The following is a 23,928-nucleotide window of genomic DNA, read 5'->3' as shown; positions in this document are numbered from 1 at the left end:
CAGGCCTTGCAGAGGCCCCGTGGCCCCGCCCTCCACCCCCGCTTACCCAATCGTATCAGGCCGTGGGCGTGGTCCTCTGTCTCCGGAGCCAATCAGAGCTACGGGTGACACAAAGTGGTGTTCTTTGCACGCGCTTTCAAGGCCAGGGAAAACTGGCGTCGGCAAAGTCCAGTCAGAGTGAAGGGAGGCGGGACTGCCTTGGCTTTTTGCCCAATAGAAAGGCGAGAGCTGGCGGGGAAGGAGGTGCGGGCCCGGTGGGCGGAAAATGGCAGGTGCCTAATCCAATAGGAGAGCAGAAGCTGCGGTCTCGCAGAGCAGCTCGAGCCAATGGGTCCCCCCCGATGGGCGGGGCGGGAGGTGTCCGTGCTTGGGCTCTGTGATTGGGAGAGAGGGACAGAGGGAGCCGGGCCGGGCAGGGCAGTGTGCGCTGCACGAAAATGCACTCGGATGCTGCCGCTGTCAGTAAGTAGCGGCGCGGCCGGGCTCCGGCCCATGTTCTCTCGCCCGCCCCGTGGCGAGCGCTCCGGGGCACTGGCCCAGCCTCTCCGCCGGCGGTCGCCGCTACCCGCGTGGGGGCGGCTTCTCCCGCAGCCCGCCGAGGAGGCTCCGCCGAGTGCGCGGACGGGGCTCCCGGCCTTGGGGGAGGGCATTGGGGTGGGCGCGGAGCCGCCGCCGCGGTGGGGGCGGTGGGTGTCTGTGGAGGCAGTAGCCCCAGGGGGACGCTGGGCGCCGCGTGGCCCTCGGTGGGCTTCCCCGCAGGGCGAGAGGGGCCGAGGGGGAGCGAGGGGAGGTTGTGAGATGGCGGGGGCGGGTGAGGGAGCCGGGACTGGTGGGGGCTGGGGGCGCTGGGCGGCTGTGACGCAGTTTCTCCGACCCAGCTTGCAGGCGCAGCGAGCTGGTGAGGCCTTGGTGGGCCCTCGCGGCTGGCCTGAGAGGGAGGCGGGGGCGCCGAGGGGAGGCAGGGGTGCGGGCTGCGGGGCTGCCCGGCGCCCTCGCTCGGTGGGAAGTGGGGGAGAGGGGGACGGTTAATTTAACGGATTCCACCGGGCCGGTGCAGAAGAAACGGGCTGTGAAGGGGAATGGGGACCCCGGTGCATTGTGGGAGGTGGAGTCTATTCTGCTGCCGCCCGGCGCGGCGGTGCTGGGGGCAGGGCGCCGGGGACTACAACTCCCGGCATGCACGGCGAGCGGGGGCGGGGTCGGAGCGCGGTGCCCCGCCGGCGGTGCGGAGCCGGGGGCGCGGCGCCCGCGGGAGCCCCGGGCGCGTCGGGAGGGGAAGTCGCTTGGCTGCGGGGCGGGAGCGGGGCGCGGGCAGCCGTGAGCGCAGCACGTGTGCCTGTTTCGGGGAAGCGCAGGGAGGGCTTTGTCTCTAATGCGTGGTTTCTGGCTGTGTTACCAGAGCAGGCAGGACTGTGTTTCATAGGCTGTCCAGTGAGGTGGGGGATTGCATGCCCGCGTAGGTGTAGGGTGGCTTACGAACAGGCTTCATCCCCCTCTGCTAGAGATGAGCCCTCATCCTGAGCGCAGGGCTGTCGCAGCAGCATGACGGTCTTGGTTTCCGTGGGGTCTCGCAGGAAGGTGTTCTCACTCTGCGAAGAGTTGCAGCTCGGAGACACAATTACTGCAGAACTTACCTTTTGGACAAGATAATGAAAATTGAAGCTTTGACCATACATTCGTGACTGATGTTTTGGCTTTTGGATAAAGTCCTCAAAGTAATTATGGGAAGAAATGCTGCATAAGGCCTGGATTTTCTTGAATCCTCCTGTGTTTCTCAAAATGAGAAAATGGACAGGGACAGGCTGCTAAAGGTTATAACTCATAACGTTATATAGTTTCTTTAGTAGTTGTGACTTATTTTATGTTTAGGGATCATTACATGGTTGAGGTTGCTGTGAAAGCTCAAATAACTCCCTCCTGTTGGAAATGGATAATTATTCTAGAACATGCCTTCTGTTCAGGCTCTTCAGAATATGCACTATCCATAAAAGGTGTAAGCCTTTATTATACACATGTAAGCTGCAGTTACAGATACTCCCACACTTTCATGTAGGGTGTTGAAGACTATAGGGTAATCATTTGTAGGTTTTTGCTTCTTTTTTTTTTCCTAATGTCTCTGCAGAAAATGATGAGTAGTGTTTCCTCATCCTTCACCTGTTACTGGCTTCCCTTTCAGAATGTCCCTTGAAATAATTAGATTTTTGACCTTAGGTCTTTTTTTTGGCAGTTCATGGCTTTGTGTATGTGATATTTTAAATAGGAATGTTTTCCTAAATTAACTTACTTCGTTATTTGTAGCTAAGCTTTCTTCTTTTTTTCCTCTCGTTAGTAGAGGTGTTTGAAACAAGAAGTGTTTGTAGCACATCTTTACAAATACGGAATTTGGCTTATCATTGTTTCTTGATTGGACTTTTTTTGAGCCTTCTTTTTAGCTCTTAAATTCTCTGTTCTTACTATAGAAACTGTTAATCCTTTTTTGCCCTGTCTCAATTTTTCATTCTGAAACGGAATACATATTTTCTCACATAATGTGACAAGCATCAATTTTTCTTTTCCCCTAATGCAGACTTTTGCTTAAAAGTTTCTTGCAAGTCTGATAAGTATAGTCAGAAATGTCTGCTATGTGCAAGGCTGTACAGTGAGTTCAGTTAGACAAGTAAACAGACTTCCTCTTACTGCTTCTCTTCATTCTTTTGTATCAGGGTGAGATTGTATTTGTGTTATTTTGGCACTTGATATCAATTTGTTTTTGTCTTTGAGTAGCTTCTTGTGCTAACTTTTAAATGAATTATTAATTCTTTATTTTCTTTACTTTTTTCCCTCACTTTGGGGATATTGGGAAAAAAGACTTGCTTTTTTAAAAAAATGTTATTTCCTAGTTTTGTTTGCATCTTCAAGCACAAGAGGAAGACTTGCTTAGATTTGTCTGTCCTGTGCTTTCCAAAAAGCACTGTAGTAGGAAGTACCATATGTCCCATGAAAATGGACAACTCTTGTATCCAGTTTAAATATTTGTGCATGTAGTGGTGATGTGATACTCCTTCTGAAATAAGTAAGACTAGCAAGGACTTAAACCAGAAACCTTCTTTGAGGCTTACAGGCTTGCACATTTAAGGGAAGCATTTTTCTTATGCTACCCGTAAAATGTTTTACTTGAAATTATAGGCCTGAGATTTAACAGAATTTCTCTTTTGGGCGCATAAAGAGATCAAAAGTTACTATCTTCTTGCTCTGTGGATTTTGTTTGTTTGTTTGTTTTTTAATGTATATTGTTATGGTTGGAACTACAAGGCTTTAGTTTGCCCTTGGGAACCAGCTGGTGTGACACATGCTTTTGCGTCACTTGATGCAGATGTGTGGCTGCACAGACCCTATTTGGATTGGGACTGTCTACTGCAGCTGCTCATTACTGCCCATTAGCTGAAGATTACTGCTTCCATGCTCTACTGGTAAAGTGGTTCGTAGGAGCGCTCTCTAATCCACTCAGTCAAATTTATCTGGGTTAGCTCTTGCCACTTATTTAAATTTTCTAAACTAACATAGTTGATTTTTGCCTGAAGTGGATTAGAGAGTGCTCCCATGATGGATGCAGCTGGTGGAGCTGTGAGAACTGTAACTTTTGGGAGAGAGGAAGAAACCAACAGCTGGGGCAGTAATATCTTTGACTGGCATAACTGTTTCTAAGCTGTTGAAGCTCCATAGTGGTGTATAACAGATCTGTATAGTGCTGGATACCCTGGTAGTGTGTACTTGATCTGGACAGGGTTGCATTTTTGCTGAATTAGCTAGAGCACAAGATACAAAGTTTTTATGGGCTTTATGCCCATTGTAGGATGACAGATGACATCTAATCTGGCATGAAGTTAGAGTATTGTGGACAAAGTACTCTATGGCTGCAGCACCTGCTGATGCAAAATTAACTCGTTGACCTTTTTTGAATGAATTTGATGGCAGAGTGAGATTTAGACAGATCAGCAGTTTGCATCAAATGGCTGTAAAATTTTGGTTCTGTATTAAATACCTTGTAGGTAGGTTTACTGTGTTCTTGAACTGTATGCTGAAAGAGGGTCGTTTCACAGCCTGAGTGACATGAATCACTGAAATGCTATTTGATTTGGTAATGTGTGCTTTAGAAATGGATTAAAATTAGTTCTAATTATCCAGTGCTTTTAGTCATTCTTAGCCAACTGTGGCCAGTCATTCCAGCTTTGTTTTATTCTGGCAAGAGTCTCCTTTAGGAATACTTATGGAATATATTTAGTCAGTACACAAATTGTGGTGTTTAACAGTTTAAATCGCTCTTTATTTTTGCTTCAGAATATCTCTAGTGCGTAGTAATGTACACAAATTTGCAAGTATAGCTTAGGATACCACTGGCGTCAGCAGTAGTTCTGAACTTGGTGCTGGTCCGTACACACACGTATGGGAGGAAACGTACCTGCAGCACCGCCTCTGCGGCCTCGTGGCTAGGCCGTGTTGCTCCTCAGGCTAGGATGGATTGTCCCACTTCTCTTTCCATTTAATTGGTTGCCCTTGCTGTCCAGACTGGAATTTACTTCTGTTTTCCTTCTTATTTTCTGTATCAAGCCCTATGCTAAACCCTACTAAATCAGGGGAGACCCCGCTTTTCTAGCCCGTTCTAGTTTGCCTCCCCTTACCCCCAGCCTTCTCTCATAGCATGGATGGGGAGAGCTGTGCCGTCTGCGGGCTTCAGGGGCCCTGAGTGGGGGCTGCTGCGTCCCCAGCAGATTCGGCTACAGAAGTGGGGAATGAGTTCTTATTTCTCTGACAGGACCGCAGAGTCAGCTCCTGGCTGCTGTGTATTGCCATTGGGGAATTTTTGGGTGCATTGTTGCTTTTTTTGTGTAAATGAAAATAAACCTTCTGATTTATATCTTTCTCTTGTTTTCTGCTTTCAATAACGAATACAGAAATTCTCCTTCATTAACATAGCTAGGGAAAGCTTTTACCAATTCTCGATTTCAGATGTGTCCTTCTAAATTCCTTAATCTTTAAATTATCTTATTGTTAGGATAATTCTGTAAGTAGACTGCGGAGTGAATGATTATTTCTCTGGGTAAGCAAACCTTGCTTAAAACTGTTTAAGGAGACAGGGGAAATAATGGTTCAAAGTACTATCACTGCAAGTTTTCTCCAGTTCTATTATTTGAAGAAGGATTATACTAAACAAAAGTAAAAACATAAATACTACATTTTATTTTTCAGCAGTCTCTCTAGTACATGTTTTCTTTCATTATTTTCTGAGAAACTAATGACAAATTACCCAAGATATTTGTACTGAGTTAAAAGCTGTCAGATATATTTTATCAGTCACAAAAACTACTACTACAGCTACTTGCATACTCAGTTTTTTAATGCAGAGTTGTATCTGTAGCATTTATATGACACATCAATCTAGTATAATAGTTCTATGTTTACTGTGAGAGTTTGTATAGATTTTCCATTTGCTCAGATAAATACACCAGAAGCTTTTAATGGAAACTTGGAGTCTACGACTCATCTGATTTAGTACTATTGCTAATTTTGTAGTAGATTGTAATGCAGCCAGTAGCTGCGGTTTGTTCCAACTCTTACTGTTTTTCGGTTAGAATCTTTCAAATGAATTCCTTCTATTCTTTAGGTTTTTTATCTTGTCCAAGCTTTAAGGTGATAATTTTGACAGCAGGAACTAAGTTAAAGTTTTAGCTCAGACATGTACTTGTTGGTGTGCCTGTAGGCACATAGGCAGAAATACTCTGCTTTAGGTGTTCAGTTGTGGTTTCATTTGAATAGTTTTACATCACATGATTGCTATCCATCAGAATTACAGCGCGATCAGTTTTTTTTCAAAAAATCTGACCTAACCCTTTGAGATTGTACATTTTGGATAGGAAACTTGAGTGCTCAAGTTTCATTCACCTATACTGTTCACTTATTTAAAATGTTTTAATTGTTTTTGGTTTGCTTGTTCATTACATTTCTTAAGTTTGTTTTGTTGAGGGGGGTATAGAATGATTTTTATATATTGCAGTTTATTGAGGAAACAAGCCCAACAAGCTGTGCGTTCTCTTGCCTCTCCATAACTGCCACATCCTTAGTGTGAATCTTAATGCTAACACTTTTTAGAAAAAAAATATTTTTAAGCTGTTTGCTTTTTATATTTATATTGTGTGTGACCGCAACTAATTGACTAACCCAGACTTTAACACTTGTTTTGTATGCTAAACTGCAGACAAGGCTTAAATCCCATGCTTTTGGATTGATTTGGATTTCTTTCCTTTCCCGTTTTGTGTGATACTGAATTTGGAATTTTTTTATCGATACTTTTTAATTTGACTGTTGCATTCTTAATTGTTACAAAATACTTAATGGCATTTGGAATTTTAGTTGCTCAATTCTTGTTAAAGATAAGTTAACATCTACCTGAAAAATAGAAGTTAACAAAAACAGATAAATTTGTTTGACATACACCACTCCTGTTAAAATCTGTACCTTAGGAAACACTTCAGCATATCTTTTTTCAGTATCCACAAAGCAAATAGCTTTCCTCCTTTTGATCCCAGCTCGTTAAACTGTGAGGTACTTCACTACAAAGTAATTTCCCTTCTCTTCAGGAAAAACACAGACTAGTTTCTGACTGGTTCATGTGCTTTGAAGCCCTTCCATTAAGGTGAAAAAGATCTTCAGACATGACGGCTTTCCTCATGTAAAAACTTATACAACCTGCTGTTGAATATGTAGTTTTGTGTGGTATGTCTGATCATAGGTGGGGGATGAATGGACAGCTGTTTTGCTTTAACAGATTGCTGCTGACAAAAGAGACAGTTTTGCACCCATCTGTGATGCCCTTTCCTGTCTTGCTCTAACTCTGCTTATTTGTCCCTGGTGATTCTATTCAGACCACTGAACTGGCAGGATTTTGCTAGGGAATAAGATTGCCGAGAGCATGATGGACTGACCAAGGGGGTCAAGCAGGCACTGGAGGGAAGCCCAGCTGAGAGGTTGCATAAGCAAGTTTGGAAGTTGGAGTTGGGGGGGAGAGAGCATTTCTGAGCCTTCTAGCTGCAGCCAGCTGTTAAATCAGCTCACTTGTCCTGTCCTGTTGACTGTGCGATTGTCCCTTCGCTAATTTGCAAGGTGATGCTAGAATGGGAGATGTTCTTTTTCAGATTGTGGTTCTTCAACAACATTTTCCAAAATACGCTGTTTCAAATGGCATAGGATACTTACTGTATGTTGCTTGTGCTATGGGTATAACTACCACTGTGACCAGTTCAGAAGGTGACTTGAACTCTAATTTAACTTCCTAGTGTACTGGCTACTGCTCATCTTTGCTTTCATGACAGTAACCAAAATAAAGAATCCTGTTTTGGGGTTTGAATAGTATCACTACTTTGCAAGCTTGCCCTGTAGAAAAGAGAAAACTTCAGACTGTCATTTCATTCTAGAATTAAAATTATTTTCTTTTATATTAACCTCAGTTTCACAAAAATGGTTTATTCACACCGATACTAAGATGTGATGGTTGTTGGATAAGAACTGTAAAATATTTTTATGTAATCCCTCTAAATCCTTTATGATTATATAAACTACTTTTTAAGTAAGGGCTTAAAATTGTAAGGATATTCCCAGTGGATGTGTGAAACATAATACTATGAATGGTGTGTTTTGAAGTCCTAGGAGTTTTATTTTAAGGGCCATACCTTACACATAATCTTGGTTTTAAAATATTTTTTGTATTACTTTTAAATGTACCATCCAAAATTACTGTTTAATATTAATTTAGAATATAATAATTGCTCGTTATTCTCAGCTTGTTAACTCGAAATATAACTGGTTTCTCTGAAGACTCATCTTCTTTGTGGATCTTAGGGCAACAGGGAAAATCTTTTATTTCATATTCTGAAAAGCTCAGTCTGATCTGGCAGTTAAAAAAATCATAAAAATCATATTTTAATCTTAATCTTCTAGGAATGACTCTTTTCCTTTTTATTTTTATTTATTTATTGGTTCTTGTTATCGTGTCGAATTGCATAGTTGGCCAAGTAACTCAGCTTTGTTTTTTGCAGCATGGTTCGGCTTAGTATTGTTTGACTAGCAAAAATAGAAATTAATTGAGCATTTAGTGTGGAAGAAAAATCTAGCACCCTGTTCAAGATCTTCTTACCATATCTTGATAACAAGATATGGATTGTCTTTGAATTAATAAAAATGAGTATATCTGAAGTTGGGAATTCTATCTTTGGTACTTCTGATTTCTATGTATTTTATTACTATGATGGTGAACCATGAAAGTATGTTAAAAAATAGACAGTGACATTAGTGAGATGACCTTTTGCTAGCTGATACAGTGAAATGAAACCTGTGATTCCTAAACGTATCCTTTGAAATTTTTTTTTTAGCCACTGTGATGAGAGTTCCTTATCAATGTGTGTAACAAGTATGCCTTACAGCAGGCAGTTCCTTCAGGTACCTGTCTTAACTTTATAGCAGTGTTGTCCACTGTCCTGGGGATTTGATATTTAATGTTGACTATTGTTTATCCTCAGATTCTGGGTAATCCTCAGTGTATTTTAAGAGTGTTCTTTTGTAATGCTAAGGATGGAAATGTGAGAATTACTTTTTTGACATTACTTACATCATGTATCAGCACATGGGGAAGCCAAATTAGATATCCCCAGGTAGAAATGCTTTAATGTGGTAACTGATAGCAGTGACACTAGGCACATACAGCTCTTCATGTATAGATGAATTTTGCTTGCAATATTATGCTTGTTAGATGGTGTATGTCTCTAGCTATTTAATGAGAGCATTTTCGTGCACAAGTTCTAGTGTGCACGAAAGTGTGCTAGCTAATTTGATTTAATTTAAATATAAATGTTTTATAGTAGTTAGCTGTTTTTGATCTTCTCAGCTGGTCTGTGTCCCGCTTCTTTTCGGCTTGTATGCTCTGTTGCTGGATCACATTTGATCTTTTTTGGAAATCACTGTTTTTCTAGTTCTGTTCCTAACATATTTCTAGCAAAAGTATGGAATTTAAATGTAAGGGAAAAATTAGACTGTCACTTTTGCAGCTGAAGCAAACTGAAGTGTTTTATCTCTGTGCATACAAGTAATGTTAGGGCTTCTTACAGGAGGTGTCAGAACTTTTTTATTTTTAATTTAGCTGGTTTTGATATCAATTGCTGTATTGTGACTTTTGGTTCATTGTACAAAAGTCGTGTTTCAGATTTGTAAATGTATTCCAGTCATTTAGTTTTGCAAGGAAATTAGTATAAACACAGGTACGTATATATTAACAAACTATCTTAAAACAGTGTCTTTAGTAATGATTTTAAATTTGACAGGGCAATTAAACTGTTTTTGGAATAGATGGAAGAGAAGGACTGGGTAGTATGAAAGATCTGTAATAATGATTCTAATTTTAAAAGAATATAAAAATGTTGTAAATACTTAATGTTTCATTTTTAACAGAACTTTTGTTTGTATTTTATAATTTTATTTCTGTGGGGATGATCCATACCTTAAGAAGAAAAGCATATATAGGATTTCTTCTGCAGATTTCACTTACTGATTTTTGTTCTGTGTTGAAAATGTTGATGTTGAAAGAATTGATTCAGCTTTTATTTTATAGTCTTTTGAGGATTTTATTAAATGGACAGAATGTATGAAAATTTCAGTTGCTGGAGCCAGAAATCAGAAAAATTAGCATTTTATTTTTCCCCGCTCTAGATTTTCAATTGAACTCTCACCTATCAACACTGGCAAATATTCACAAGATTTACCACACCCTCAATAAGCTGGTAAGGACTTGCCATTTTCTTTCAACACAGTAGCTGGGGCTTTAGTCCAGAATGTATTTGTGGTTGAAATGATTAAATGATTACATTTTTAAACACTATTACTGTCTTTTTGTATGGGAGGAGAATGAGTAAAGGGTTGTCTGTGGGTTTTGAAACTAGTGAATTAAAAGACAAGTAGTAGTAATAAAAACTGAACAATTATACTCCAAGGGTCAGAGTGGAGTGTTCACTGCAATATTGGATTTAATAGATATTTCTGTGTAAGGTTTCCTAGATACATCAGGTAATGATAATTGTTGCCCTCCAATTCCTTACAATTCTTGTGGAAAACATATTGAATGCATGAACTGTCATCTTATGCAGAGTGAAGCAAGAATTTTTGAAAACTGTCTCTGCTTGTTTGCTGTGCATTTACATTTTATTTTTATTGCAGATGTAGCTGGAAATACATATATGGCTTCTGGCTGTACACTGTAAATTTAGTGGGAAAAACACTGCCCAAAAAAGGGGGTAACTGATTTCTGAGATTTCAGTCAGTTTTCAATAAATTTTCTTGAGAACACTTTGTGTTCATCTTTAAACAGAGTCATTTTTATAGTAAAGTTAAACTTTCTAGTGCTGACATTTATTAATGGAATTGTTTAAAACAGCACTGCAAAATTCTCCACCCAATGGATAATTATTTCTACTCTTCAAACCTAGTTTATTTATATTTTTGATCAAGCATGTTCAAAAATATTTTTTAGAATTACTTAACAGATTATCCTTGAACTTTTTAAATTTGCAAGGGTAACTTTTAGATGAATATGAACTGAAAACACAAACGCTCTACAGTCTTAGCTAGATGCTTTTCAAATACTGAAGATGAATTCATTAATATATCAATTAAAGCTTAAAAACATTACTGAGAAGTGAAGATTACTGTGTCGTTTATCGTTCCTTTTCTCTTGCAGAATCTGACAGAGGACGTTGGTCAGGACGATCACCAGACAGGTATTTAATAGGGACATAGAAGAAATGTATTTAAACATGCTTCATAAAAGAAGTCTCACTAAAATTATTGAAAAGGTACTTTAGAAAGCTAAGGGAATTTTAGAAACGAACTGCCAGGGTTTTTTTAAGTCATCTCTTCAAATCTGTCTTCAAAATGAATTTTCATGCTTTTAATTTTTACATTTGTGAAGAGCTCCCATAGGTTTCAGTGATATCTGTCATTTTGCTATTTCTTAGTATAAGTTCTTTAGAAGACCATATGGATAACTTCTCTCACTCCTTGGACTCAACCCATTAGACTGGTAGGATATTATCCATGTTCTTACAGTGTTTTGACTCTTGAAAGAGCATTAGTGAGAACAGGAGCAGAAGCAAGACCTGTTATTGTGTTGCCTGTGACCAAGTTTAAATGCTGTGCTCCAAAGAACTCAAATAATTTTCTTGAGTAGTTTTGATTCAGCAACTTGTTCCTGTTTCTCGTGCAGATTTTCAGGAAATGTCTGAGGGTTATTTCTTGATTCCAGATCTGTTTTCTAGTTAGTAAAATGTCAGAGGTTTTGAGGCCTTCATCTCAGGTGATTGGTACTAGCTTGCTGCTGTTCTTGATTCCCCAGCATTTGTGCTTTGTGACTTGATGCCTTGCAACTTATGTTACCTCCTTTGTGCTTCTTACTTATGAGCTGGCATATTCCTTGAATTCCTTTACCTTTGTTTCAGGCATGATATCTATGGGGAAAGGAAAATAACTTACTGGCTTCAAGCCCTGATCATTCAGCAGAACAGTTCTTTAGAACTGACCGTATGTGTCTTACCATCTGTCTCAGTTTTTCTCTGTCCTGATGTGCTAGCTGTGTTTGCAGATGTTACCCTGAGCGCTAAAGAAGAGTGTAGAGTGATGTCAGCTCCTCTTGTAGACTGCTGGGACATGTTTATGAATCTAGCACACTCTTGGCCTAGGGCAGTGAGAACAGATGCACAGGACTGAATTGTTTGGGATCTGACAGGGCTCACTTCAGACTTGTACACCATCCTCCCTACGTTGAAAGGTGGTTTTGATAGTTGAACCATCTTGCTCTACTCTGAAAGGGTTCTATCAAATATTTTCCCTTGGTGTGCTTAGTGATTTGTAAATGAAACCCCTGCACAAGAGGGCTGAAGCATGTAGTTTCAAGACACTTGGAGCTTTTATTGTCGGTATGTTAGAACTCATGTCCTCTTGCATCTCCTGATGGAGATCTTGGAATTTTCTCCTTAATGGTCTAGATGCTTAATGCAAAGCCAGACACATAGTGATTTCACATATGAAAAGATGTTCTGTACAGATGTTCTGTAATCTCTGTTTACTTTTTATCACAAAAATCTGTTGTGAAGCATGAAGTATTGGTTTTGATGTAGTTCCCTTCTGTCACTGATCAGAAAGAGTAGGAATGCGTCAGGTATTTGGAATTTCTTATGTCTTGCCTGGTACTTCGATCCTAAAGTTCAATATAAGAAATTAACCTCAGTGCTCTCATTTTCTTGTTTGGAAGATGTTTGATCGTGTTGGTTTTAATGAACTGCTTTATTCCAGTGCTCATCGTTATCCTATTGCCTGCATATGTAGTTTCAGTTAAGCTGTTTCAACAGCTTAAACATGTCCATTGAATGAGCTTGGGCACAAAATCCTGGTGAAGAATATTATTTTTATAGTAGTTGCAGAAGATTACAATCCTTCAAAGCAGGAAGAAGTATGAAATTAGGACTGAAAGCAGGGGTGGCTGCTGACCTGGCTCCTCATCTTCTAATTTCACTTCAGTGTTTCCTATACTTTTGTCCTGTGTTATATCTCCTTGTAGAAAAAAGGTGAAGACACACTGCTTGCATATCTTCAAGCCTTGAATTCAGTCAGTGTGTGCTTGGTTTTCCTCATATGAGGACGAATATTCATGCAAGGAGCTATTCTGGCTTTCTGTGTATAAAGTGCAGCGTAGTCACTTTATTTGTGGTCTTGAGTGTCCAGTTCATATGCGACTTGACACTTCTGAAACATCTTGATGGAGAGCCCTATATAAATCTAAAGAAACTACTTTTGCACGTTGTTTCATCCCTACCTGCTTAAAGTTTATAACTGCTATTTTCCAGTGTTATGGGTTGCAAATCATGCTGAGAAGTGTCAGATCCTATTAATTTTGTTACGTAATTTATAGAGCTGCATAGGTGCTGTAGATTTATTTGAGGTTCTACGCCAACAATGCATCTGAAAGTCATGTTAATAATCTGTCACAAAATATTCTTCCAGTGTTGCCAAACTCATCTAAAGATGACTTTTTTTTGTCTCAGAGATGTTTGTTTATATTCTGAATCTTCAGGAGCAAGTCTGATCCTTAAGATTTTTTTTTTTTCCTGACGTAAGTATCCTTGTTAATATTAATACAGTGGTGGTCCTGTTTTGGAGATCAAAAAATACATACGATTAAATGTGGTTGAGACCTCTAGAAGCTATTTAGAAAAATTGAAGGTTTCAACTTTAGGTCAACATTTATAATAAGCTTTTAATGACATCAAATATCTATTTCAAAGCAGTTGTTTCAGAGCTAACAGTAAATATACTGAATATCTGAATTACTTTAAACAAATTTTATCTTCTGTAAGTATTATCCAGATTTTCTTCCAGAACCTAAATCTCTGAGCCCAAGATAGTATTTTCCAAAAAACTTCAATGATTTGGGAGCAAACATAGTCCTCACTTCAGAATATCAGTCACAGTTATGACTGCAGTCTCATGAAACACTAGCATTCAGTATGTATGTATTTGAAAAAGAAGATAGACAGTAAATGTGATACGGACCTTTGCCTTATCGGCCTCATGTAGCAGTAAGAATCACAGTCTCATTGTGAAAACAACTTCTTTTTTTTCTAGTATCTATATGCATTAACTTTGAAGATTTTGCCTCACTAGAATTCGAAATAGTTGCTTTTCTGTCTGGACTGCAGAGCTAGCAACTTGTTAATAGTTCAAGTTATTTGATTATTAAGTTGTGACTTGTTCACATATCCTGACTAAAACATCTTTTGAAGTAAAAATTTCCTGTTGTCAGCTGGCTGGTTTAAAATAAGGAGATAATGTCTTGAACAAAGCAAGGCTTCACTGCTGTCCTTGAAGTAGGGCTTGTGGAAACTTTGCCACTTTTTTTTTTTTTTTTATCCTTTTAGAGAAGAAAACACTTCTGAGTCTGAAACAATTCAGTAGTGTGGAATTCAGGATGGAGGAGATAACATTTTTCTTTGTATACAGGCTTTTACAACAAGATTGCAAGTTGTATTTGATGTTTTCATGAATATCTTGGTTTTCTCTTCTTGTTTTTGAAAAATGATTAACCCTGTTCACGATGGTCTTGTTACATCATTAAGTGAGCAGCTATGCCTTTCCGACTGCTTCAGCATTCAGTTTCTAATTAGTTTACTTTTGAAACATCCCTCAAGCTACTTAAGCATCAGAAGAGCAGGATTATTCACAGGCATTATCTTGAGAGAAGATGAAAATTGTGTGTCTGTAAATCAGTTTTCTAGGGACACAGTTTGTAGGATTCTTATTTACTGACTACTTTTTTGGTCTGGTTTTGTTGTTTAGGAGTGTCCTTCCCTTGTGGTGTACATCTTATTGTTTCAAATTTCTTTGTGAACTTTAGCTCTTGAGTTCATATTTCTCTTTGGTAACTTAGTCTTCTGCAAATTTGCAAGTATTGAATAGAACATTTGGCATACAGCATTTATACTCAGCAGGCTTTTGGTTGATAGTGGCCTATTCAGCAGCCATTTGGAGGCTCTACCTTGCAAATGCTAGCCTCAAGTGTCAAAAAAAACAGTGAGAACTAGGAGGGTTCTGTCCTTCTTGAGTTGAGACCCAGGAGTAAGAAACTTTTGAAGAAAATCACATCAGAGAAGCCACTCTTGGTAAGTAAAGTTCCTGTCAAACTTCACATGAAGTCAGAGGGAGCTGTGTTTGCAGATGATCAGGTGTGTGACGAGAAGTTAGTTATGAAAAGCTAGACCTAGAAATTACATTTCAAATTAGAAGGAATTGCATTAAAAAAAAAGTTCATCTATCAAATAAGAACTTGCCTGAAACAAAATAAACCCTAAACTGTTGTAGTTTTAATCTTCAGATGGAAATATCCTGCCTGTTTAACTTTCAGAATTTGTTTACAAGGAAGTAATAACTGATTCCAATAACAAAAGTAAATATTTTTAAAGTAATGTCCTTATACTGTGATTTTTAGTAGTATATGGATCATTCAAGAATTAAATCACAGTGAAGATGTGTTCTAAAACTCAGTTACTAAAATCTTAAATCCTTAAGAGCATATGCAATGTGTTTGTTCACTTGGTGTCTTTTTGTGTGCGTGGGTGCATGTGCATTTAACAGCCACTTAAACATTTCTGAGCTATCTCTTTTCTTCCCTTTCCTGTCCGTTTGAGAGCTGCAGCTAGACACATTCAAACCAAGAAAGGGCACGGGTTTTTCATGAGAGTCATTGGAGCAATTGGGGTATGATGAATTCTGCTACAAGTTTAAGCCTTCCAATCAAATTTGGAGATCTTCCTAAAAATGCCCTATCCTTTAATGAGAAAAGGACTTCATGCAGGAGTTCTTAGGTGTCTGGGGCTGCAGATCTAACAAAATCATTCTTCCATTGTAGAACTTTTTTTTTTTTTTTTTAACCATCTTTTGCTTGCTTCTGTTCTTACTGAGACCTTGCATATTTCTTTACCCAATAAAATAACAAAGCACTAGGAGGACTAAACTAGACAAGCTGGGTTTTTCTGGTTTTTGGGTTTTGTTGTTGTTACATTTTACCAGTATCCAATGCCTATGGCCACATGTTTTTAAATGTCTTTTTATTAGAAAAAAAGTATGAATACAAACAATTGAATCAGATTGTTCTCAAGGAAAGGAGATAGCTACAGGTTGTATTCAAGTACTCAGGCTCATACGTATTTTCCAGCACTAGGTGTTCATTAGCACACATTTTTCATTTATTAAGTTTAGTGTGTGTCTTTGTTCATAGGTCTGAATCTGTTGGCAGTCTCTAGCCATCTGTTAAGTCCTACTGTCATCTTAAGTGTTCTTAGTTGGTGTAGGTTTTCAGATAAGTGCTTACTGGCAGAGTCTTTAGAAACTTGATTTAAGAAGCAATAAAGGATCACACTTTCAGTAACTTGCAGGAATACAGTTTTGCAGTATTAATTTGCAGTCATGACAAGATGGAACAAATGACATTCAGCAGGTTAGGTTCCCTTAGTTTCTTTAATTTGGGTTAGTAAAATGTGTGTGTTTGTTTTGACAGTCTCTGGTTTATGCATTTCAGCTATATCTGATATTGCTGAGAAGATGATGAATGCCATTACTGTTAATTTCCTTTTGTAATATATTCTGGACAGTGGTTCTAGAAGTGCATTTTTCTGAAACAGCCATTATGATGTTTTCATGTCTTGCATCACTCTGCGATAGGAGTATATGGGGTGTAATGCTTGGAGGTTTTTTGCTAACCAGTTAAATTATAATTTGAATGTACAGTATGCTTAAAGCTTTCTTTCTAAAAGAGAGTCTTAGTGTAGGTGTTGCCATACTTTCCTGGGAGGATGCAGGGTGGGGGGTGTTTGGGGGGGAAAAAAAAAAAAAAAAGAAAAGCTACATGTAGGAAGAATTTTTGAATTGGAGTATTTCTTGAACTAGAGAGCTTTATTCTTAGTAAAAAATAAGGTAAAGAAGATGTACTAAGTGGGGAAAGCTTTATTAGTTGAAACCAAATTAGTTCATCTTACTATGAAAAATAATTTGAACATCTTGCCTAATATTCGAAAAATACGTATTTTCATATGCATACACAGTATGCATAATAGCTTCAGTGCATGTTTTAAAAAATACATGTAGCAAAGCCTGTGAGGCTGTAAGGTTCCTTACATCTGTTTCTCCTATAACAGGAGAGAGACTTTCAAAGATACGAAGAATAGGTAAGCATATCAGTTTTTAGGTAAGCCATCAGTTTTTGTTGGGAATTGGGCCTCTAATTTCAGTCTGTGGCTCTGATGTCAAAAGTGGACGAAGTTTTATTGTTTGCCTCTTTTGCTGTTATTAAAAAAAAGATTTTGGGGGCATCTTAATAAAACAATAAAGCATAGCTCTACCTGGATGCTGTTGAAGCTAAGGGAAGGTAGATTAGGCATGCTGGAGATTTTCATATTTTCTTGCAAGTTTCTTCGGCATCGCTTTGTGTCTGGATTTTATACCTCACCTTTCTCTTCCTTTCCTTTTTAAATTCTCTGCGTAACACTTAGAGCTTTGATTTGATAGCTCTTTGCGCTCCTCTTGCACCTTTTTCAGGCGCCCATGTGGTCCTCAGTATACAAAAGTAGGGCAAAATTTTGCCTCGAGTGTCAGCCTGTTACTTTTATGAGACAGCAAAGCCCATTTAATAACTTGCTGCGATCCGAAGGGCTGGTCCTGTGCTCGCTCTTGTACTAATACACAGAAAGTTGCTATTTTTTGGCTGTGTTAATTAACAGGTTTGGTGAGCAGGATTGGCACCATGAAGAGTCACCGGAGCTGACAAGGGAGAAGCAGGAGCATGCAGCTGAGAGAAGGGGAGGGAAAGAGTGCCATTTGATTGCATCAGTGTCTTAAATTTGCTGTTTCCTGCTTGTGGAACTTCACCTTTTGAGAACTGTCCAATCCAAATGATGCAGTTCCTTATTTTTTTTTCCTAGTGGTTGCTGAGTGTCTCTTGCCCCTCTTCCCCCCCGCTCCCTCCAACCGTCCAACCAAAACCTTCCCTACCCTTGCTCTCTATATCACAAAGAGTTTTGAGCTTAAAAATAAAAAGGTTCTGTTTTCTGGAGGTATGGTGCTCTAGTTTTTGGGGCAGATCTGTATTTCAAAAAGTAATGAACAAATCTTATAAATTCTGATTTGAATAAATGACTGAAAATTAGGATGCCTCTCTGAGGATTGAAGTACTTCTTTGGTATATTCTTAGCTCTTGCCTTTTGTTAGACTGAAGTAGCACTAGCATTACTGTATACTTTGGTATAATTTCTAGTGCTTTTGCCTTTAACTTAAATCTGATCACAGAAAACCATATAAAAATAAGACAGGGTTTTCTCTTGAAAGGAGACCATTTCTTCTGTAATTTTTAAATCCATTAACTTCCTCCCTACCCTTCCCTTTGTAATATGCCTATTAGTGGCCACGGTTTACCTGGTCTGCAAGAGTTTCATTGCTTGTACTGGTGTTTTTAATTCCCTCTGTAGGAAGTCTTCGGTCTTGCAGTTCATCAGACTGCTTTAGTAAAGTGATGCCTCCAAGGAAAAAGAGGAGACCTGCAGCAGGAGATGATTTATCTGCTAAGAAAAGTAGACATGATGGGTATGTCATCTTACCATGAGCTAAGATTGATGGAATATCTAAAGATGATTAGCTGATACGATCGTGTGTTTAAATACTAATGGAAATGGTATTCAAATTTGATTGGATTCTCAGTGTGGGCCTGTGATTGAACAACTGGATATGAATAAGCACATCTAGGTTCAGTTCCTGTTTCACCTTTTCCTAGTCATACAAAAAGCTTGTAGGGATCTTTACAGCTGGGGAACTAAAGTAAGGCAAAAATAGATATACTTGTTTGTTCAAAATGAGCTTTCAAGAAGTATAATTAATATATTCATTCATATATATATACATATAAATATATATATGATGATATTATGTATATATATACATAACATCTAGATTTGGTGTGCTCAATCTACAGCCTGTCAGAAAAGAGAATGTGGTTTTAGCTCACTCTGAGCCAGCATCTTACCTGAAGTCCTAGCCTCTCCCTGTCTTGTTGTGGTTTTATACCGATTGTCTGATGGAAGGGTGAGGATTGTCCAGGCAAGGTGAGAGCCACTGGTGGAGTGATGATTGAGGTGGTACTACTCAGCTTCCCTCTTTCCTCTGGACAACACAAACACAAGTGGGCAATAGCTGTGTGTATGAGCAGTGTATTCTTTTGGCATAGGTGCTGCATAGCTGGCACTTCTAGAAATGTCGAACTTCCTGTGTATGCTCAGTTGCCCTCAGTCATTCAGTATACTCCTTGTGTGCAGGACAGTCATTACATATGCACTAAATTCAGAGCTGCTTGGGAGTACAGGATGGTAAACTCCTACACAGTAGGTGCCATCATGTGTTAGTAGAAGGGCTATAGTATGCAACTGTCCTGATATTGATAGACAGTGACATATACAACCAGGAAGCTTGTTTGCCACTGTGTCACCCAGTAGAATTTGAGCTCTATTACATTCCTGTATTACAGGTGGCTTAGAAAACACATGCTTCCATAACAAGTATCTTCAAAAAGGTAAAAGATGTTTTTTTTTCCCCTAACTATCAGCCTGAAATCTGATTGCAATATCAGACTTAGCCTGGGTGCTTTCCTTTCTGTTTACTAGCATGAGTAAGAAAAATGCTGGTAGCCAAATTAAGCCTCTGGTTATGCCTCTGTAGCTTCATTGTGTTAAATAGGGTTGCACAACTGTAACTGCAGTGGATTTTATTAAATGATCTGTTAATACAGAAGAAGAAAGACTTCAACTGTCCCTTTCATTGCTTTGCATAGACAGTGCTAGCAAGAACAAAAAACCAGTACATCATCTTAATGCTTTTTGCTGCTTTTCAGAAGTAATAAAATACAAGAGCTAACTAGTTGATAGAGGAGAGACACTACAGCTTATTCAAAGATAGGCATACAATGTGGAAGTGAAACAAGGAAAAAATGTTTATATCATTGGAGTAGAGATGTTCATATAGTTTAACTCTCCTTTTGCCAAGAGGCAGACAGCAGAGCAGAACAAACAAAAAACCCGAGTGTGTAAGGCTATTTGTAAGCAAGAGTTAGATTTGTTTAATCCAAGTAGTAAGTAAATGGTGAGAAGCTAATTTCTTACTCTAAGCAGTATCAGTAGTACATACACTTTCAACTTTTTGAAAGCATAATTTAAAGGACTTTTGTTATACCGGCCTTGCAGCTTATTACTAATAGATCTAGTCTTGGTTCTACTGTCATCTAAGGCTTTCTTAAAAGAGACCCATCAGCCTGTTTTTAGAAGTAGAGCTAAAACCAGACCTGCTGGTCACAGTCAGCAGGGTAATATCCTTCTCTATGGTGTAGTTCCAGCTTTTTGTCAGTCTTCCTTCTTAACTTCCAAAGGTTTTTGGGCTTCCCCAGCTTTTCTGTGTAAGCTTGATTTCTTTTGTTTTACCTTCAAGAAAATTATCAATTCTTATTTCAGCATGACTAGTAATATGAATTTGCTGAACTTTTAGTTCAGTCTTAGAACTCCGTTTTCCTTCCAGGGAGGATTTCTTAATCTGGCTTATGCCTCTGTAATGTTCTATGAACAAGTTGGGCAAAGAGCAAGCTATCTCCTACTTCCATGCTTGTTTGCTGGACAGCGCTCAAGCCTATTGTGTTTGGTTTTGGGAGGTCAGGCTTCTCAGTGTGTCAAGCAGAAATGAATCTGAAAACAGGAATGACTACAGCAGTGTGCTGTGGTGGAACTAGTTATTTCAGATGGCATTTCCTCTTGTGGACAGAGAATGATAGAAACACTATGGGTTGTGCCAGTGCCAATATATGGAGTAAGGGGCCTGTGTCCTGTTCTTTACCACTGCTGACATTTTAGAGACAGGCTTCCTAGAAGCTGCATGCTGTTAAATTGGGATAAGTCTTCAAGGAACATTAGCCTGTGTGGATTCTGTATTGTTAAGCAAAAAAGTTACCTTCTGTACATTGCTCTTCGATGACAGGTAGAAGTACAAAGAGTCATAGGGAAGGTAAAGCAAGTTTCATGTAAAGGTAGTTGCTGGGTAGGAGTACAGTCCTCACTGTGTAGTTATCTAATTCTAATTCTGTGTATTAGTTATGCAGCCTCTGGCCAAATATAGGATTTTGCAGAATTTTTCTGGAGGGAAAAATGAGCTGTGTAACATGTGTCTTTAGTTTTTTTTAAATGGGACTATCAGAAAGGGGAAAAAAAATTCTAGTCGTTATTCCAGAATCATGCTGAGGGGAGAAGTCTTATAACAATGGATATTTGGATCTTAAAATGATGAAGAAGGCAGGCTTCCCTGAAAGTTGTGTTTTCTAGCAATTAGATCTAGAGGTCTAACTCATTTTGGGTGTGTGTATGGACCACATAAGAGCCTACTTATATGAAAAAAAAGATTAAGTTTTTTGAGCCCTGTGCTCTGCAGTGGAAAAATGCATGTTTTGAAAACACAATCAACACAATATTATTAATACTGGGAAATAGAATGGGAATGGGAGTGTAATAATCTTGGAAATTTTCAGCACCTTTAGTGTTGAGAGGTTTTCTTGGTTTTTCTTTTCAGGTAGGTTAATCTAGTGCAGGTAGGTTAATCTAGTGTTGCTTTTCCCCTGCCTTGTTTCAGATTCTTTCCTCTCTCTAGTTAGTAAAATGTCTGTAAAAAGCCATAATAAAAAAGAAAAAGCCAAAAGCTTCTTAAGGGAATGTTAGTTTATAATATAGGGAAACATTTAATGAAGTCATCTGTCACTGTTCTGACATGGACAATCAAACTGTCAGTGTTGAACTGGTAAAGATGAGTATTTTTCAAGTAAAGGTTATTTTGAATCACTGTAACTGCATATGTGTCTCATGTAAGAGACAAATACATGCTCTTTCTCCCTAGGCAGTTTGTTTCCTCACTGTATCTGATGAACAGCATGCCAGGGTTGAGAAATGGATAGGGTAATTCTACATGCGAAGGCAGAAATTCAGTTTGCTGTTGTCCAGTAGGCATATGCATAGCATATGATCTGGGAAAAAATTCTGCCTGTACCTTTTTAGCTCTGAGTATGAAGTTCTGCATGTATCCTTTCAGCTCCAAGGGTGGGGAAAACAAACCCTAGCATTCCTGTTCAGTCTTCAGTATTCTCTGAAGCAGTACAGACTGTGGTACCAAAAGTATCAGATATACTCATTGGCACTTTCTTTATGGAGGGTTATTTTTCAGACTCTGAGCAATATATTCTTTCACTTGTGGGATATGACTGAAACTTTACAGGTTTCTCTTATGGACCATCAATGCACAAGCAGGTTACCATACTGTAATATGGTCACTGTAATTACTGTGCGTCTGTTTGAAGGTACTAGTGTTGGGTATCCTGAGAAAAGTATGGGCCATTGAGGACTTGCCCTTTAAAACTCAGGTTGTTCAGTAAATGTTCTGTGCTCACAGAGTGGCCAGATCTACCCTGTGCACTCTGGCGGTTTGCATCCATCTGTAATGGTGGCACTTGCAAGAGCCACTGCCCTCAGCACAAAGGCAAGGCACATCATCTTGCAGTATGTACAAAGGATGCGAGAGGATACTAAGATACAAGGCAGATGCCAGATGGCTTTTGTGGACATTTGTGCTCTTCCCTCTGCTGTGACAGTTCTTGAGACAGTTAAATCCATATCCGTGCTAGTTCAGAGAACACTGTCTCTGGAGTCTCCTTTACCCTGTACTGCCAGGTTGGGCTTGTTATGATACTGAGCAGAGTTGTCCCAAGCTGTAATCTCAGGTATTTGTTTAATTCTCTTTGTAACTCCCTCCTTATCTCACTTCACCAGTCACTTCAGGGATTAGGAGTCTCTTGCCAATAGAACTGGCTGATTCTAGGAGTTAATCTGGATTGCCAGGGGAACAACTTCTTTGGTGTCTTGAACAAGCAGAGAGAGAACAGGCTTCCTCTCTATCCATGCGGGCCTATAAAGAGAGATTTGCATTGGTGTTACTTCCCTCTGTCGTGTTCCTTTTCATATAATTCTTAAATTGCAGAGTAGATGGTCTCATATTGACTCCTTTAGGTTGAGAGAATAGTATCTAAGATGGACCCAGCCATTATTGTTGCATGGTTTTATGCTTCTGACCCTGCCTATTCTTCTTGCATGATATGATGTCACTTGCATCTTTAATCAGTGTCTGGTTAATCAGCTTGTAGCAGAGACCAGGATAACCTGAGACTGTATACTTTTCCATTTTATTTTCTGAATTTGTGAAGTAATTTTTCTTACCATCACAGGTTGGAGATCTTTGGTTTCTGAGAAACTAAAGTGATAAAACTCCAGTGGTCAGATACTAACCTTTTTGAACAATGATAAGTTGGAGGCCAGAATATTTTGCTCAAAATTACTTGGCCATATGTTGGGCCCATCTGCTCTCGTTTATAAATATTGTTGTTTTCTGCAGTTCTTAAACACTGCCTTCAGATTTAAGCAGAACAAACAGAGTTGCAGTCCCATGTCAGTCATATGAAAACTTACTCTCCTTAGATGCAGTGGATATACAAAAAGGGGTGCCTTTTTTTATTCTCATTTTCCATTCCCCTTACACTTACTGTTATTCTTGGTGCCTTGGTTCAGGCAGCAGTGTTAACTTTACCATTTGTAGGTGCAGGAATCCTTTTCCTGAAATAGCTGGATGGCCTACAGCTCTGTCACTAAATTTGTTTCTTAAGGGTTCCTTCCCAAGTCCCTGGCAGCTAATGCGTTACTGAGTTGTGTGAATGACGAAGGAGGTGCTTGGTTATCATCTCTTCAGAAGAAAAAACATTGTCTTGTGGTGAAACTCTGTCTTTGCGAAACACACTGGCTTTGCATGTTCCAGGTCATAGTAGTGCTCTTGAAAAATGTTGAATAGTTCCTGCTACAATCAATTTTAAACTAGGTATTCCAGTTGGTGTTTTGTCATGTTTGTTTGCTTTAAAGTGGTGATACAGAATAAGTAAACTTTTTCCAAAGTTGCAGCATGATTGTCATGCCTCCTTTCTTTGGCAGACAGAAAAGACTTCTGGTTCCTCTGAATTCAGAATATTTAAAGTCTTATTGTGCAGGTCTTTTCTAATCATGGTTGGTTCTGCAAGTGTGAGGATTAAGTTATCAGACCTATTTAAAAAAAAAAAAAAAAGAAGAAAAGCTCCAACTCTGACTTTATACCTTCTGGCTTAGTAGTTGTTTTACAACTGCAGTAAAGTTTATTTAAAAAAAAAAAAAAAAAGAGAGAGGTAATTCAAATAGAAAAGCAAGTCTTCAAAATGAA

The 23,928-nt window shown here is 39.1% G+C and overlaps 1 protein-coding gene across 2 annotated transcripts in view; it reads left to right on the top strand.

Annotated features, from left to right (window-relative positions):
* The first annotated feature begins 332 nt into the window (after positions 1-332).
* DCUN1D4 (defective in cullin neddylation 1 domain containing 4) overlaps positions 333-23,928 on the top strand; it is a 39,796-nt gene continuing 16,200 nt past the window's right edge. The window contains exons 1-5 of one of the 2 annotated variants that reach the window (XM_026093644.2): positions 333-462; positions 9,733-9,803; positions 10,757-10,796; positions 16,761-16,790; positions 18,087-18,201. In XM_026093644.2, the coding sequence (XP_025949429.1) occupies positions 438-462; positions 9,733-9,803; positions 10,757-10,796; positions 16,761-16,790; positions 18,087-18,201 (281 nt within the window). In that variant the 5' untranslated portion in view covers positions 333-437. The remainder of the gene's footprint in view (positions 463-9,732; positions 9,804-10,756; positions 10,797-16,760; positions 16,791-18,086; positions 18,202-23,928) is intronic. The other variant, XM_026093645.2, reaches the window with a different exon arrangement.

The sequence above is a fragment of the Dromaius novaehollandiae genome, chromosome 4, assembly GCF_036370855.1.
Source record: "Dromaius novaehollandiae isolate bDroNov1 chromosome 4, bDroNov1.hap1, whole genome shotgun sequence".
NCBI lineage: Eukaryota > Metazoa > Chordata > Aves > Casuariiformes > Dromaiidae > Dromaius > Dromaius novaehollandiae.
Note: the sequence above shows the minus strand (reverse complement) of the source record. Positions and strands in the feature narration are given on the sequence as shown.